Genomic DNA, 13,726 nt, shown 5'->3' with positions numbered 1-13,726 from the left:
GCATTTTAACTCAGGTCTGTGACATAAATAAAGTTAATTTGTGTTTTTCTAAGTCAATATGTGACTTGAAAGACCCTTTTGATACTACTACACTAGACTGTGATGCCTAGCATGGTGGTAGGTGAAGGTTGGACATTGACCTTTGCATTTAGATCACCTTCCTAATTGACTGATTACTTTCCTAACTCATGCTTTAATTGACAGTTCTGTATACAGTTCAGACTCACTTGTTTGACAGAGGTCCTCTATAAATGACACCCTAATTAGTCCAAACCTTTCACTGACAAAATAATAATGAAAAAGAGGAAAGTGGGTGAAAGGCAGTGAAGTAACTCTATTGTCTTTCATTGGCCATTAGGAATTTATTTTCAGTTAACCATGCTAGGAAAATGTAATTAAACACATGGTTGATAACCATAGCCACGGGTGCTGATCAGAAAAATGATTGTTGCTTCCAAGATTCCAGGGATTGTTATTACACATCTTTCACTGGAAACTGTATGCACTTCACAACTGTGAACCTCCTGTGAGCTTCCTCATATTTTCAATCAAATTATTACACACTAGAAATATGCATAAGGGAAATTATTCTACGCACTTTATGGTATGTTGTTGCTGGTAGCGGTAATTGAAGTACCTTTCCCACTTATGAAAGTACTAATTTTATTTGTTTTTATTGCTTTTCCAGATGCAATTATTTATTTAGTGTGCTTTGGCTTTATTAAATTATGTTTACTATAGGAACATCATAAAAATGTATGAAAACAACACATCAGCCCAGCTAGCCCAGTGACCTGTATTGAGAAATCTAGTGTTATTTTTCATATCCAAACATAATGGAATAACGTAAGAATAAACAGATAATCTCCACTACAAAACAATGCAATTTCCATGTAATAGAATAAAACACCTGGACAATATGATTTCATAAATCTTGGCTCTAAAATTTACATGAGTTGGGTGTTAGGTGCTTATTTTAGGACACATGGTATTTCTAAATGGAATCATTATAATATCAGATGTAATTAACCCAAAAAGCAGGCAGTAAACAGGTTTCAGTTGGTGAGTGAGAAATGGAAAATGGTTTTAGTAACAAAAGACAAGCAGAACAGGGAAAAGAAAGAAAGAATAATGGTCCTATCCTGTGAAGTTTTGGAACTTTACAACTGTAGGCTGGCTGGTTGGATGGGGGAAATCTTGGTGTTGGTCCCTAAGCCCTCAATTGCTATGTAGCAGGGTTTCACTCAGTTACCCAGCTGGCATTCAAATATAGAGTTTGCTCTGTATTCCTACTGCAAGCACAAAGATGAAAGCTTTTAGCCCTTGAGGGGTTTTTATTTTAGTGCTTTAAAAAAAAAAACACCAAACTTCACTGAATGGATTCCTGATGTCCTATAATTCAATGAAAACATATATAGCTTATTGAGGGTATAAGGGCCCCTTGAGGTATTCTAAGTTTTAGCAAGAACACCAAGCTAGATGAACACAAGCCAGAAAATGACAGCATCTTAGAAACGAGTGAAAACAAGAAGCTAAATCAGCCAGTGCATTCATGTAGACCATTCCCACCCCCACTTCATTCCTGGGAAGCAATCTTTCTTCTTATCTCCCTTTCACAGAGTCCCTGAATTTGAAAGTTGGAAGGGAACTTGGAAGCTAGCTAGAACCATTCTCACTCAAAGGAATTTCCATTTTAATATACTTGATAAGAACATATCCTAGATTCCACTTGAAGACTTCCAAAGGAGGGGAACCCACTGGCTTTTTAGGGAACAGCTCATTCCACTTTTTAATGACCCTAATTGCTAAGAGGCAGCTAGGTGGTACAGTAGATAGAGTGCTAGGCCTGGGATCCGGAAGATCTGAGTTAAAATTTGGCCTCAGACACTAGCTGTGTGACTTCTCGGTTTCCTTATCTGTAGAATGAGCCGGAGATGGAAAAGGGAAACCAGTCTAGTATCTTTTCCAAGGAAACCCCAAATGGGGTCATGAAGAGTTGGACATGACTGAACAACAATGACAATTGCTAAGAAGTTCTCCCAAATCCTCCTCTGTTCCTCTGGGGTTCCTTTCAGATGCTACTTTACTTTGTGAAGCCTTTCTCATCTTCCCTTCACTCCTTGACTGCAACATTCTTTCCATCCTCCAATTTACCTGGAACCCTTTGTCTGGATCTAGCCTTTGCCCTATCTTACTTTGCTGTACACTAAGCTTATCTGTATGAATGAATATGCCTCTCCCTCCTTTGTAAAATTTAATCTCAATGAGAGCAGAGACTGTGGCATTTTGTATCTTCACACTCCAAGTCACTAGTGCAGTGACTGGCCCATTCTTGATGTTTTGTAAATGTTGAATGGATTTGAGAACCTTGAAACTGGCCTTTGGGATCATTGGAGATGGAAGAGATGGTCTTTTGAGTTCATTTCATCCAGACTCACCCCAACCCCCTCCCACACACACCCATTTTACAGTTGAAGAGATTGAGGCTCAAGAAACTTGTGCAAGCTTACACAGGCATGTGGCAGCACCAGTATCTGATCCCACATCCTCTGACTCCAAGAACCATAGGTCCTTTCTCTGTAGTGCTGTACCTAAAACCTAATTTAGGAAGTGAGCATACCTCCATATGTGACTATAAAGTGATTAGACTATTTTTGTTTTGTGAAACAAACAGGCTCAAACCTGTAACTCAGATAATCAGCCAACAAACATTTGTTAAACAATTACTATGCCAGGCATGGTAATAAGCAGTAGGGATACAAAAAGAGGTAAAAGCATAGCACTTGAGAAGCCTACATTTTAATGGTGTTAAGGGCTAAAATTCTAGCTAAACTGTCTAAAATATCTAATGAGTGGTCGCCAATAAATTATAAGCTTTAGCAAGAGTTAGACTTTTAAGCATTTATTAAGGAGAATAAGAATTTGGTAAAGAGAAAGAGAAAGGCCTAGATTTCTATCTATTAAAGGGAGAGCACATTTTTAGCTCCCTTCTCCGCCAGCGTCCTCAGGAAAGAGCGAGACTGAGCGCCAGTCTCTTCCTTCCTCCTCCCACTCGCCCGCGTCACTTCCTGACGCCAAAGAAAAGACTCCTGGTCTTGCCCTCAAAGACCTTCACTTCATGGGCGGAACTCTTCTACAGTAAGTCTCCAGCAGGTGGCGTTATTCTAATTGTTACAATGGGATACACATATCTATGTATATACAAGATACATAATATTATATGTGCATGTATATATGTATGTGTATATTCACATACACATGTATCTATACATCTGTTGCTGTTGTCATTTCAGTTATGTCTGACTCTCCGTGAGCCCCATTTTGGGTTTTTCTTAACAGAGATACTGGAGTGGTTTGTCATTTCCAACTCCAGCTCATTTTACAGATGAGGAAATGGAGGCAAACAGAGTTAAGTGACTTGCCCAGGGTCACATAGCTAAAAAGTGTTTGTGGCTAATTTGAACTCATGAAGATGAGACTTCCTGAGTCCAAACCCAGGGCTCTATGCACTGTGCCACCTGGCCAGCCCAGACACAATTATCTAGATTGGTCTAGATGACCTCTAAGGTCTTTTCCCAACTCTAAGATTCTATAATTCCCAAACCCAAGCCAAATAACTTCATCATTCATCATCAAATGAAGTATATGTTGAGTATAATGTAAGAGGGAAGGCAGTAGCAGTGGGAAAGACTATGAAAAGCCTCCTGTAGAAAGTGAGATTTAAACTGAGTCTTAAAGGAATTCAAGAGAGGCAGGAGGTATTCACAGGGAGGGAAAGTATTCCTGGCATGGGAGGAGAAAGTGAAAAGGCTGTAATTGGTAGATGCCCTATGTGAGGAACTGTAAATAGGTCAGTGTGGCTAGATCTTAGCATTGTGGAGGAGAGTAGGGGTCAGCTTGGGAAGACCTTTAAATACCAGAGGTTTTTTTTTTTCCCCTACTGGTAATAGGGAACCACTGGAGTTTAATGAGAGGGGGTGACATGACCACACGTGCCCTTGAGGAAAATCACTTTGACAGCTGGGTGGAAGATGGACTGGAATGGGATACCATATATTTCCTGCCTTGCTTTAAAGATTTAGCTTTGGAATCCCTCTTGGGGACAAGTCTTCTGGGTATCCTCAAGGATGGCAAATTGTTATCCCCCGAGGGTGAATTTTTCCTATGGAAATAGCCAAAAGTCATTCAGAGGCAGCTCTATTGCATAATCTAGTGAGGCATAAGGATCAAGTGCGGAGGCCATTTTGGGTGAATGGCTCACCAAGTGGCCCTGAACAAGGAGATCCAGAGGAGGAAGTTTAGTATTTCCTTAGTGTTGTTGCCTTCTTGGTACTCATGGGAAACTTTAAAGGTCATGTGACTTCTAAGGGGTCACCCAGAAAAGCCAGCAGAGAATTCTGTCCTCATGACTTGCTTTGCCTGGATCAAGAAGATGGAATCAGTGAGTGGCATTTACAGGGAGGCAGCTCTTGGCTCAGTACCAAAACAAACAAACAAACACCAAAACCCCCAAACTCTTCTAGCTCCTAGAACTGCCCTGTAATGGAATGGGTTACTTTGTGAGGCAATGAGCTCTCTGCTAGTAGAAGTATTCAAGCACAGGTTGGTTAGCCACTTATCAGGGATATCACTGGAAATACAGAGTGGATAAGTGAAAAGAACTAGGTCTCCAGCCCCCAAACCTGGGATCAGATCCCCCAACTCTGCTACCTGCCTGCTAGTTGTGTGGTTTCTGAGCCAAGTCTCCTAAACCCTCTAAGCCTTATTCGTCTTATGTATAAAACAGGGATAGCACTTGCTCTATCTCCCTCTCGGGATTTTCTGAGGAAAATGCTTTGTAAACTATAAAACAATATGTAAATGTGATTCATTATGTTATTGGGAAGGGAATCCAACAAAAGTAAATGAAATGTAACGTGTTTTGCCTATTTTAAAGTGTTATTAAGTGCTAGCTTTCATTATCACCACCACCACCACCACCATCATTCTGAACTGGGGGAGAAGTTGGACTATATGACCTCTCTAAGGTCTTTTCCAACTCTAAGATTCCATAATTCCTAAGACAAAACCAAAATGGCCCATCATTCAGGATCCAATAAAATGATATTTGTAGAGCACTTAGTACAGTACTTGGCATGTAGTAGGCACTACATAAATGTTTACATCCTCCCCACCTCATATATGGAATGAAGTGGGGGGGAGGGAAACAACAACAAAACAAACCTTTGTCTGTGACAAGTATTTTAAGGGTTAAGAAGCTTTAATTGATCAGTTTGACTTGTGACCAATCCAAGTGCTTCCAAGGATCAGCATGCTTTCACATTATGTGTCCAGATGTTGGGTAGTCAGCTGGTTAGATGCCAGATCATTTACTCCCATCAATTCATCTGGAATTGTGACTTCTGACGTCTTGGTTCATAAACTAGCTTCGCTTGTTTGTCAATGCTATTAGATATTAAGGACCTCTAAACATACAACTCCCCCTCCCTCAGCCCTTGCCCCCATGTCCCCACTTTTCCAGGTAAGGGAGATCTCTTCGGGTGATGGTGCACTTTCCTAAAGAAAGCAGTCATCTGTAACTCTGTTGTTGTTTTTGTCTTGCAGCCAAAAATCACGGAGGAAAGCTTAACATATGCTGAACTGGAGCTGATTAAACCCCACCAGGCATCCAAGGGCCTCCCCACCAGCACCGTCTATGCCCAGATCCTCTTTGAGGAGAACAAACTGTAAACCTGCCTCCCAGCATCGGCCTTCCAGGGCTTTTCTCAATGTCCTATTTAATACTCATCAGGCCCATTATTTATGAAACCTCAGAAACAAAGTCCTTATTTTTTTTATTTTTTGCTTTTACACTTCTGTGTTGTGGTAGGGCCTTTTCCCCAGGAGCTTCTCCATTCCTTAAAGGAGGCACAGAATTTGTTCCTGACAAAGCGACAGGAGCCCCAGTCCTCAGGCTCCTCTGGGAATGCATGGCAGATTTGTCAATTTTCTTCTTCCTTCCTTCCTTCCTTCCTTCCTTCCTTCCTTCCTTCCTTCCTTCCTTCCTTCCTTCCTTCCTTCCTTCTTCTTTCCTTCCTTCCTTCTTTCTTTTTTCCTTCCTTCCTTCCTTCCTTCCTTCCTTCCTTCCTTCCTTCCTTCCTTCCTTCCTTCCTTCCTTCCTTCCTTTTTTTTCCTTTCTTTCCCTTTTCTGGGCTTCCACACCTTATGTGACTTACTTCTCAAACTCTGGGAGCAACAGAGAAGATACTTCTGCTGAGCCAGACCCCCTGAATTCTTCCTCTTTCACAGGACTTTGTTTTAAACCTAGAGAATGTATTTTTTACTCTTCCTGTACTGATGTTATCAAACCTATAACATATAGCTAGAGGAAATGCTATTATAGAGCAAAGTGTATGATGGTAGCTATGTCATAATTGGTTTTCAAAGGACCAGAATCACATGGATAGAACACCTAGAAGTTAAAAATCTGTTTTGTAAGCATCTTTTTGTTTTGACTGCTTACTAATTAATTACAAGACCACAAGGACTCTAGTGGATAAACCCCTGGGCTGGGGTAGGTTTCATTCCCAAACTGACTGTGAACTTTGGCTTTTCTTGGTGCTTCCATTTTTCTGTACACAGAATGGAGATGAAGTGGCATGTTATAGCAGATAGAAAGCAGGTTTTGGAGTCAGGAAGATCTGAATTCAAGTCTTCATCAGATGTGTACTAGCTAGCTTTGTGATCTTGGGTGAATCACTTTAACTTCTGAATGCCCCCAGGTAACTCTCAAAGACTGTAAGTTACAGGGGAGTCACTGATATGCATTGGTGGAGATAATTTTCAGACCTGGAGATCCCTACACTGATGGAATCATAGTTTTGGATACTCCCTACCCTAATCACAATCCATGATATTGTAAGGCCAAGTGAGATAATGTTGGCTGAGAAAGTCCATGTGAGTATACAGTGATTATTTATTAGCTATAACCCCCAACATAAGTCATCACTGCCATTTTCTCTGACACTTTGGGGCACTTTTCCCTTTGTAGCTGTGGAGCACAGTCAACATTGATTGGTGATATAAACTGAAATACTGTATTATGTAAAGTTCCTCTGACCATCTCCCCTAATCAAAAGGACAAGATGTTGGACCCCCACCCCCAGCCTAGCTGTCTTAGAGAATATTTCATCGAGTGCTAAAGGGATATCTGGACCTGACACAGAGGTCCCTCTTTGCACAGAACGAAGAACATGGACCTGTGACTTGCCAATCAGATGCAAGATTTACACAGGAAAAGGATCCCTTTGCATAAACTGAATTCCTAATGTGATCTTTTTCTGAAGCTTTTGTTTGTGGTGAGGGATTGTTCAAAGAACATCGTGCAAGTTTGGGGGTGGGGGCTACGTCATGGAACATGTATATAATGTAAATAATATATTTTAAATGGTCTCCTCTGGGCTCTGTTTCTGACTCTTTCCCTCACTAGGCAAGTAGCCTGGCAAAGGAATATGCCCCTATTCCTTGACCTATCCACCCCACCAACCCCTTTGAGTATAAAATGAAAATGGAAACCATGAAATTTGAAGGAAGCGAAAATGTTGGCTTAGGAAACAGATGACTTAGGGGTGGCATGAGAGCTATCTTCAATCATTTGAAGGGCTGTCATATGTAGGCAGCATTTGATTTGTGTTGTTTGGCCAAGTAGAGCAAAACCAGGAGCTGTGGGTGGAAGATGCAGACAATTTCGGTTTTATACCAGAAACAAAACAAAAAAGAGAAACAACTTTCTGACCATTGAAGCTGTCCAAACATGGATTGCCTCAAGAACTGGTGGGTTCCTCCTCCTTATATCAGAAGCTAGATGACTACTTGTGAATTGTGCTATAGTGGGGTTTTATATTATACACTGGTTTGGCTAGATAACTCTGAGTTCTCTTTGGATGCATTCATTCTGAGAGTCAAATCAAGTTCTAGCCAAACAGAAAATACTCTGATGTTCACCTCCCTTCTCCACACTCAGGCAATGGAAGGTGTCTAATAAAAATGGTCCCATACTGTGTGTTGATCTTCAGAATCACCATTTCCTCCTCAAAGAGGCAAGTGAAGCCAGTGCCTGGCATGTCTACCCTATCAGAAAAAAAAAAGCAAATGCTTATCAGCCAAGTGTGGGGATGGTGCAGAGGTGAATGAGGTGATTGTGAGCTTGACAGAAGCGGTCAGAAACCATAGGGTTTCAGCTCAGAATTGCAGAAGAGAAGAATCAAAGGAAGGCTAAGCCACTGGGAGAAAAGCCACCTGAAGTTAATTGAAATTAGTTCATATGCATTTTAATGACTCAGGTGTAAAGAGATGATTTTGATATAACACAGCAGACACTATTTTTGGAAATGTTTCAATTACAAAAGAACTATAAGCCTCAATACTAAAACCTCTCCTTGGCGTTACTTCATTGACATAAACGTTCAGACACTTTGGGACTCCCCCAATGTCTTTGAATAATGAAAGCAATGCATTGGGACTGCACTATGAGGTTGGATTCATTTTGATGTCTCTGGGTAGAAGCCACCACCCTTCAAAAAAGCAAGTGAAGGCCTTTCAGCCACATGCAAAGTTTTATATAAAAAACCTGAAAGCTATGCTGACATTTTTTTTTTGGCAGGGCAGTGAGGGTTAAGTGACTTGACCAAGGTCACACAGCTAGTAAGTGTTAAGTGTCTGAGGCTGAATTTGAACTCAAGTCCTCCTGAATCCAGGACCGATGCTTTATCCACTGCACCACCTAGCTGCTCCCTATGCTGACATTTCTAATCCCACGAAAAATTTTGTCTCATATTTATATAACCCTTTGCATTTTTCCAATATTTATGAACCTTGATCATAGTAAATTTCATTTTATAAATAGGAAACTTATATCACACCGTTCAGAGAAGTTAATTCTTAAGTGTTTAATAAAAGAGGTTGTTCAAGAAAATTAAAAACTACAGATCACCAGAAAGCATCATTTTAAATTACAAGATTCAACTTCAGTATCAGGTGTTAGCAAAAAATAAAAATAAAAACAAACTCTGAATTTAATGAATGCATGAAAAAGCATTTTTAAGCATTGACCATGTGTGGGAAAGTGCGCTAAGTATCAGGAATGCTTACACAAGAATACAAGAAAGCAAGACAGTCCCTGACCTCACAAAGCTTACATTCTAATTGAAATAAACATGTAGGGGCAGCTAGGTGACACAGTGGATAGAGCACCGGCCCTGGAGTCAGGAGGGCCTGAGTTCAAATCTGATCGCAGACACTTAGCACTTACTAGCTGTGTGACCCCCGGCAAGTCACTTAACCCTAATTGCCTCACCAAAAAAAGAAAGAAAGAAAGAAAGAAAGAAAGAAAGAAAGAAAGAAAGAAAGAAAGAAAGAAAGAAAGAAGGAAGGAAGGAAGGAAAGAAATTAACATGTAGAGGAGAGTAAGAGCTAGAAAAAGGAAGGGGATAAAGTGGACAGGAAAAGGTAAATGCATATAGCTGTGTCATTTTTAAATGGCCTGAAAGTGACACATAGGCTTAGTTACAAGCAAGATAAGGTGAAAACTTATGTAGTAGAGCCAAGGATCTTGCAGAACCTACCTGGTAATGGTGGGAGGAAGTTGAGAAAAATAGTCAAGGGGAGGCAGCATTGTCTGAAAATGGCTGGGAAGTGATGTGGAGGCTTGATATGGGTAACATATAATGAAAGCCCTCATATGAGGGACAAGTGGCAGATTCCATGTGATTCCATCTGGAGGAGATTGAGGGGGATGGTCTGGTCAGGAAATATCTAGAAAAGAAGCCCATGAAAACAAGTGATGATTTGAAAGACAAGAACAGTGATGAGATAGCATCTGTTATTCAAATGAGATTATATATAGATAATCATATATAATCATCATGTATATATACATATACACACATGATATGTATAAATCACTTTGCAAACCTTAAAGCACTATATATGCATCTACATATAGATATACTGACGATTATACTAACATTTCTGAGATTCAACTAAAATAGTACTTAGAGGGAAAATGATCTCACTGAAAACATAATAAAATAGAAAAAGAAAAGATTAATAAAGTGAGTATACATTTTAAAAACACCTCAAAAGCCAACAAGAAACCCAAAGTAACTACAAAAAGGGAAATCTTGAAAATTAAAGAAAAATAGGTAAATTGAAAAGCAAAAAGATTATGGGAAGAAAATCAACCCTCCCCTCCAAAAAAGTAAAGGTAATAATAAAATAGAGAACTAATAAAAAGAATTATTAAAACCTACAATATAGAGTTATGTTCTGGTGAAACTGGGTATTTAAAAGAGATGCAGAGTTAACATGCATATGAAATATTTAATATTCAAATTAATATAATTTTACTTGGAAGACGTATACAAATTTATCAAAGAAAATGAAATTGAACAAGCCATAGAAAAACTACCAAAAGCTGTACAACTGAAGGGTGATGGGGAAGAACCTTATGCAGATAGATTCACCTGTTATTTCTTTCAAATGTTCAAATAGCAATTAAGACATTGAAATTATCCTTCAAAACTGAGAAAGGAAGCATTCTTTCAAACTCCTTTTATAATAAAAATATAGTCTTAATACTTGAACCAGGAAAGGATAAAGTAAAGAATTACAGAATCAAAATCATCAATGGATATTAATACAATAATTTATATCAAAGAAATTATTAATTTATGACAAATTCAGATTTATAATAGGTTTATAAATATGGTTTAGCATTAGAAAAAACTTTTAACAATTAGTCATATTAAAAATGAAAGCAATTATTTAAAAATTTTTATCATGTCTACAGTCAAAAGCTAGCATTATTTGCAATGGTAAAACACTAAATATTTTCCCAATAAAAGGAGGAATAAAGAAAGAACCTCCTACCTCCTCACAATTAGGTGGCATAGTTCTAAAAGTGCTAGTGGCAGCAATAAGACCAATGTAATAAATTAATAGAATAAGCATCGGTAAAGAGGAGACAAAATTATTCCTATTTTTTCCTAACAGCATGGTTCACTTAGAAAACCCCAAAGAATTACCAAATAAACAATTGAGAAAAAATCCATAAATCATCAAGATTTCTATATACCAATGACAAAATTCAAAAGGAAATAATTGAAAGAAAAATTCCACTAGAAATCATAACAAAATGTATTAAAAATTTTTGTTAATCTTTAAAGATACATTCAAAACATAAATTTGATTATAAAATATTCTTTAAAGAAATAAAGAATGACAAATACTTGATGGGTAATTTGTTGCTGATGATTGGGCTGCACTAGTGGAATAAAAAGGATTATATCTAAATTAATTTACAGATTAATTATTATAGAAAGCAATCTACCAAATGAGCTATTTATAGAGCTTCAAAATTTTAAAAAAATTTACTTGGAGAGATAAATGGACTCTCAAAAGAAATGATGAAAATGGGAACAAACTTATATTAATAATCAAAACTGTTATTTGTCTAAAGAAATAGAAAAGTGGATCAGTGGATAGTCTAGTTAAGCCACAATCAAGATCAAGTGTGAAAACATTTGTTAAGTGCTTAGCACAGTGCCTGACACACAGTAGGTGCTTAACAAATGCTTGTTCCCTTTGTTGATGATTCCTGAAGTGAACTATCAATTGCACAAACAATAATCAATAGCCTTTCCTTCCTTCTCCACCTTCCTTTCTTCTCAATCCTAAAATGTGCTATGATTCTAGAATAAAGACAGGAGATACAGTCTCCTGAGTACCTATGATCACACTTTCCAGGGGGAGATAATGTGATCTTGAAGCTGTACTCTATGAAAGTGCCAAGCATCAGGGATATTTATAAAGGACTAAAGTGAAAGCCCCCAGTACTCTATCCTGGTCTTGTCCCGAGGACCACATTTTAAGAAGAGCATTGATAAGCTGGGACTTAACAGGCAGAGGAATGGAAGGGAATGACATATATCATGTTCCAGACACTGGGTTAAGTAAGTGCTTTACAAAGATTATCTCATTTGATCTTCACAACTCTGCAAAGAAGGTGTTGTTATTACCTATATTTTGTAGTTGAAGAAACAGAGGCAAAAATGGATTAAATGACTTGACCAGTAAGTGTGTCTGAGGCTGGATGTGAACTCGAGTATTCCTGACCCTTGGCCTAGAACTCTATCTACTGTACCACCTAGCTGCAAGCCCTTCACGGTGAAAGACTTTGAAATAAGGCCACATGAGCACTGGTTGAAGAAACTCAGCGATTTGTCCTAGAGAGGAGGAGACTTGGGAGAGTAGGTGGGAAAATGATAGCTTCCATGTTAAAAGAGTTAAAAAGTTAATTGAATGTTAAAAGAGCTGCTATATAGAAGAAAGATTAGCCATATTTGGCTTGGTCCTAGAGGTCTGAACCAGAAGCAATAAGTATGAATTGAAAAGAGGCAATTTTAGGTTTGATATGAGGGAAAACTTCCTAATCATTAGAGCTATCCATCGATCAGTCTACAAGTATTTATTAAATACCTACTGTGAGTAAGGCATGTGCTAGGTGCCAGTGATCAAGTACAAAGAATGGAACAGTCCATACTCAGAGGAACTTACACATGCATACATACAAATCAAAATACACAGAACATGAATACACAGAACATGGGGACAGCTGGGTGGCATAGTGGATAGAGCACGGGCCCTGGATTCAGGAGGACCTGAGTTCAAATCTGGCCTCAGACACTAGACACTTACTAGCTGTGTGACCCTGGGCAAGTCACTTAACCCTCATTTCCCTCCAAAAAACCAAACCAAACCAAAGCAAAATACACAGATCAAAAATAGGGAATACCTGGGGAAGGCATGGGTTCCCCCAGGTGGGTATTTTCAAGCAAAGGCTGGTTGACCACTTGCCTGGCATATTGAAGATGGGATCCCTTTTTGGGTTTGGATTGGACTAGATAAATGGTCTCCTAGATCCCTTCTAACTTTGGGATACAATGGGTTTCTAATGCAAGGAGATTCTTAACTGTATTTTATGTCTTAATCCCCTGTAGCAGTCTGTCGAGGCCTCTGAAGCCCTTCTCAGAATAATGTTTTTAAATGTATAAAATGAAATACATAGAATTACAAAGGAAAGAAATAATATTGAAATATAGTTATCAAAATAATTTTTAAGTTTGTGGACCCAAGGTTAAGAACCCTCACTTTAAAGACAACAACTCAAAAGATTAACTTGGGTGTTGTATTTTGTAAATGAAGGAATGAGTTTCCTCATGGTAAATCAAAAGATACAAGGAATTAAGGAACACTTTAAATATTGGAAGTGGGTATCATGATCAAAACTATGGGAAAATATATTATGAATGGGGTAAGTAGGTGGTGTGGGGCAGCTAGGTGATGCAGTGCATAAAGCACTGACCCTGGATTCAGGAGGACCTGAGTTCAAATCTGACCTCAGACACTTGACACTTACTAGCTGTGTGACCCTGGGCAAGTCACTTAACCCTCATCGCTCCACAAACAAACAAACAAACATATAAATAAATAAATAGATAGATAGATAGATAAATAAATAAATGAACAAATAAATATATGTATGTATGTGTGCATAAATATATATCTACATATATAGACATATACAGCCACATGTATATACATATACATGCATACACATATATACATACACACACACACATATAACCATTCTATAAAATGTTGGGAAAATCTATACTAGGCAATAGCC

At 38.5% G+C, this 13,726-nt stretch overlaps 1 protein-coding gene across 3 annotated transcripts in view; it reads left to right on the top strand.

Moving 5' to 3' along the window:
- The window catches only part of VSTM4 (V-set and transmembrane domain containing 4), a 107,828-nt gene extending 100,403 nt beyond the window's left edge, over window positions 1-7,425 (top strand). For all 3 annotated transcript variants that reach the window (XM_043985508.1, XM_043985509.1, XM_043985506.1), the window contains one exon: window positions 5,605-7,425. In XM_043985508.1, the coding sequence (XP_043841443.1) occupies window positions 5,605-5,730 (126 nt within the window). In that variant the 3' untranslated portion in view covers window positions 5,731-7,425. The remainder of the gene's footprint in view (window positions 1-5,604) is intronic.
- The last annotated feature ends 6,301 nt before the right edge of the window (window positions 7,426-13,726 follow it).

The sequence above is a fragment of the Dromiciops gliroides genome, chromosome 2 (genome assembly GCF_019393635.1).
Source record: "Dromiciops gliroides isolate mDroGli1 chromosome 2, mDroGli1.pri, whole genome shotgun sequence".
In the NCBI taxonomy this organism is placed as follows: Eukaryota; Metazoa; Chordata; class Mammalia; order Microbiotheria; family Microbiotheriidae; genus Dromiciops; species Dromiciops gliroides.
Note: the sequence above shows the minus strand (reverse complement) of the source record. Positions and strands in the feature narration are given on the sequence as shown.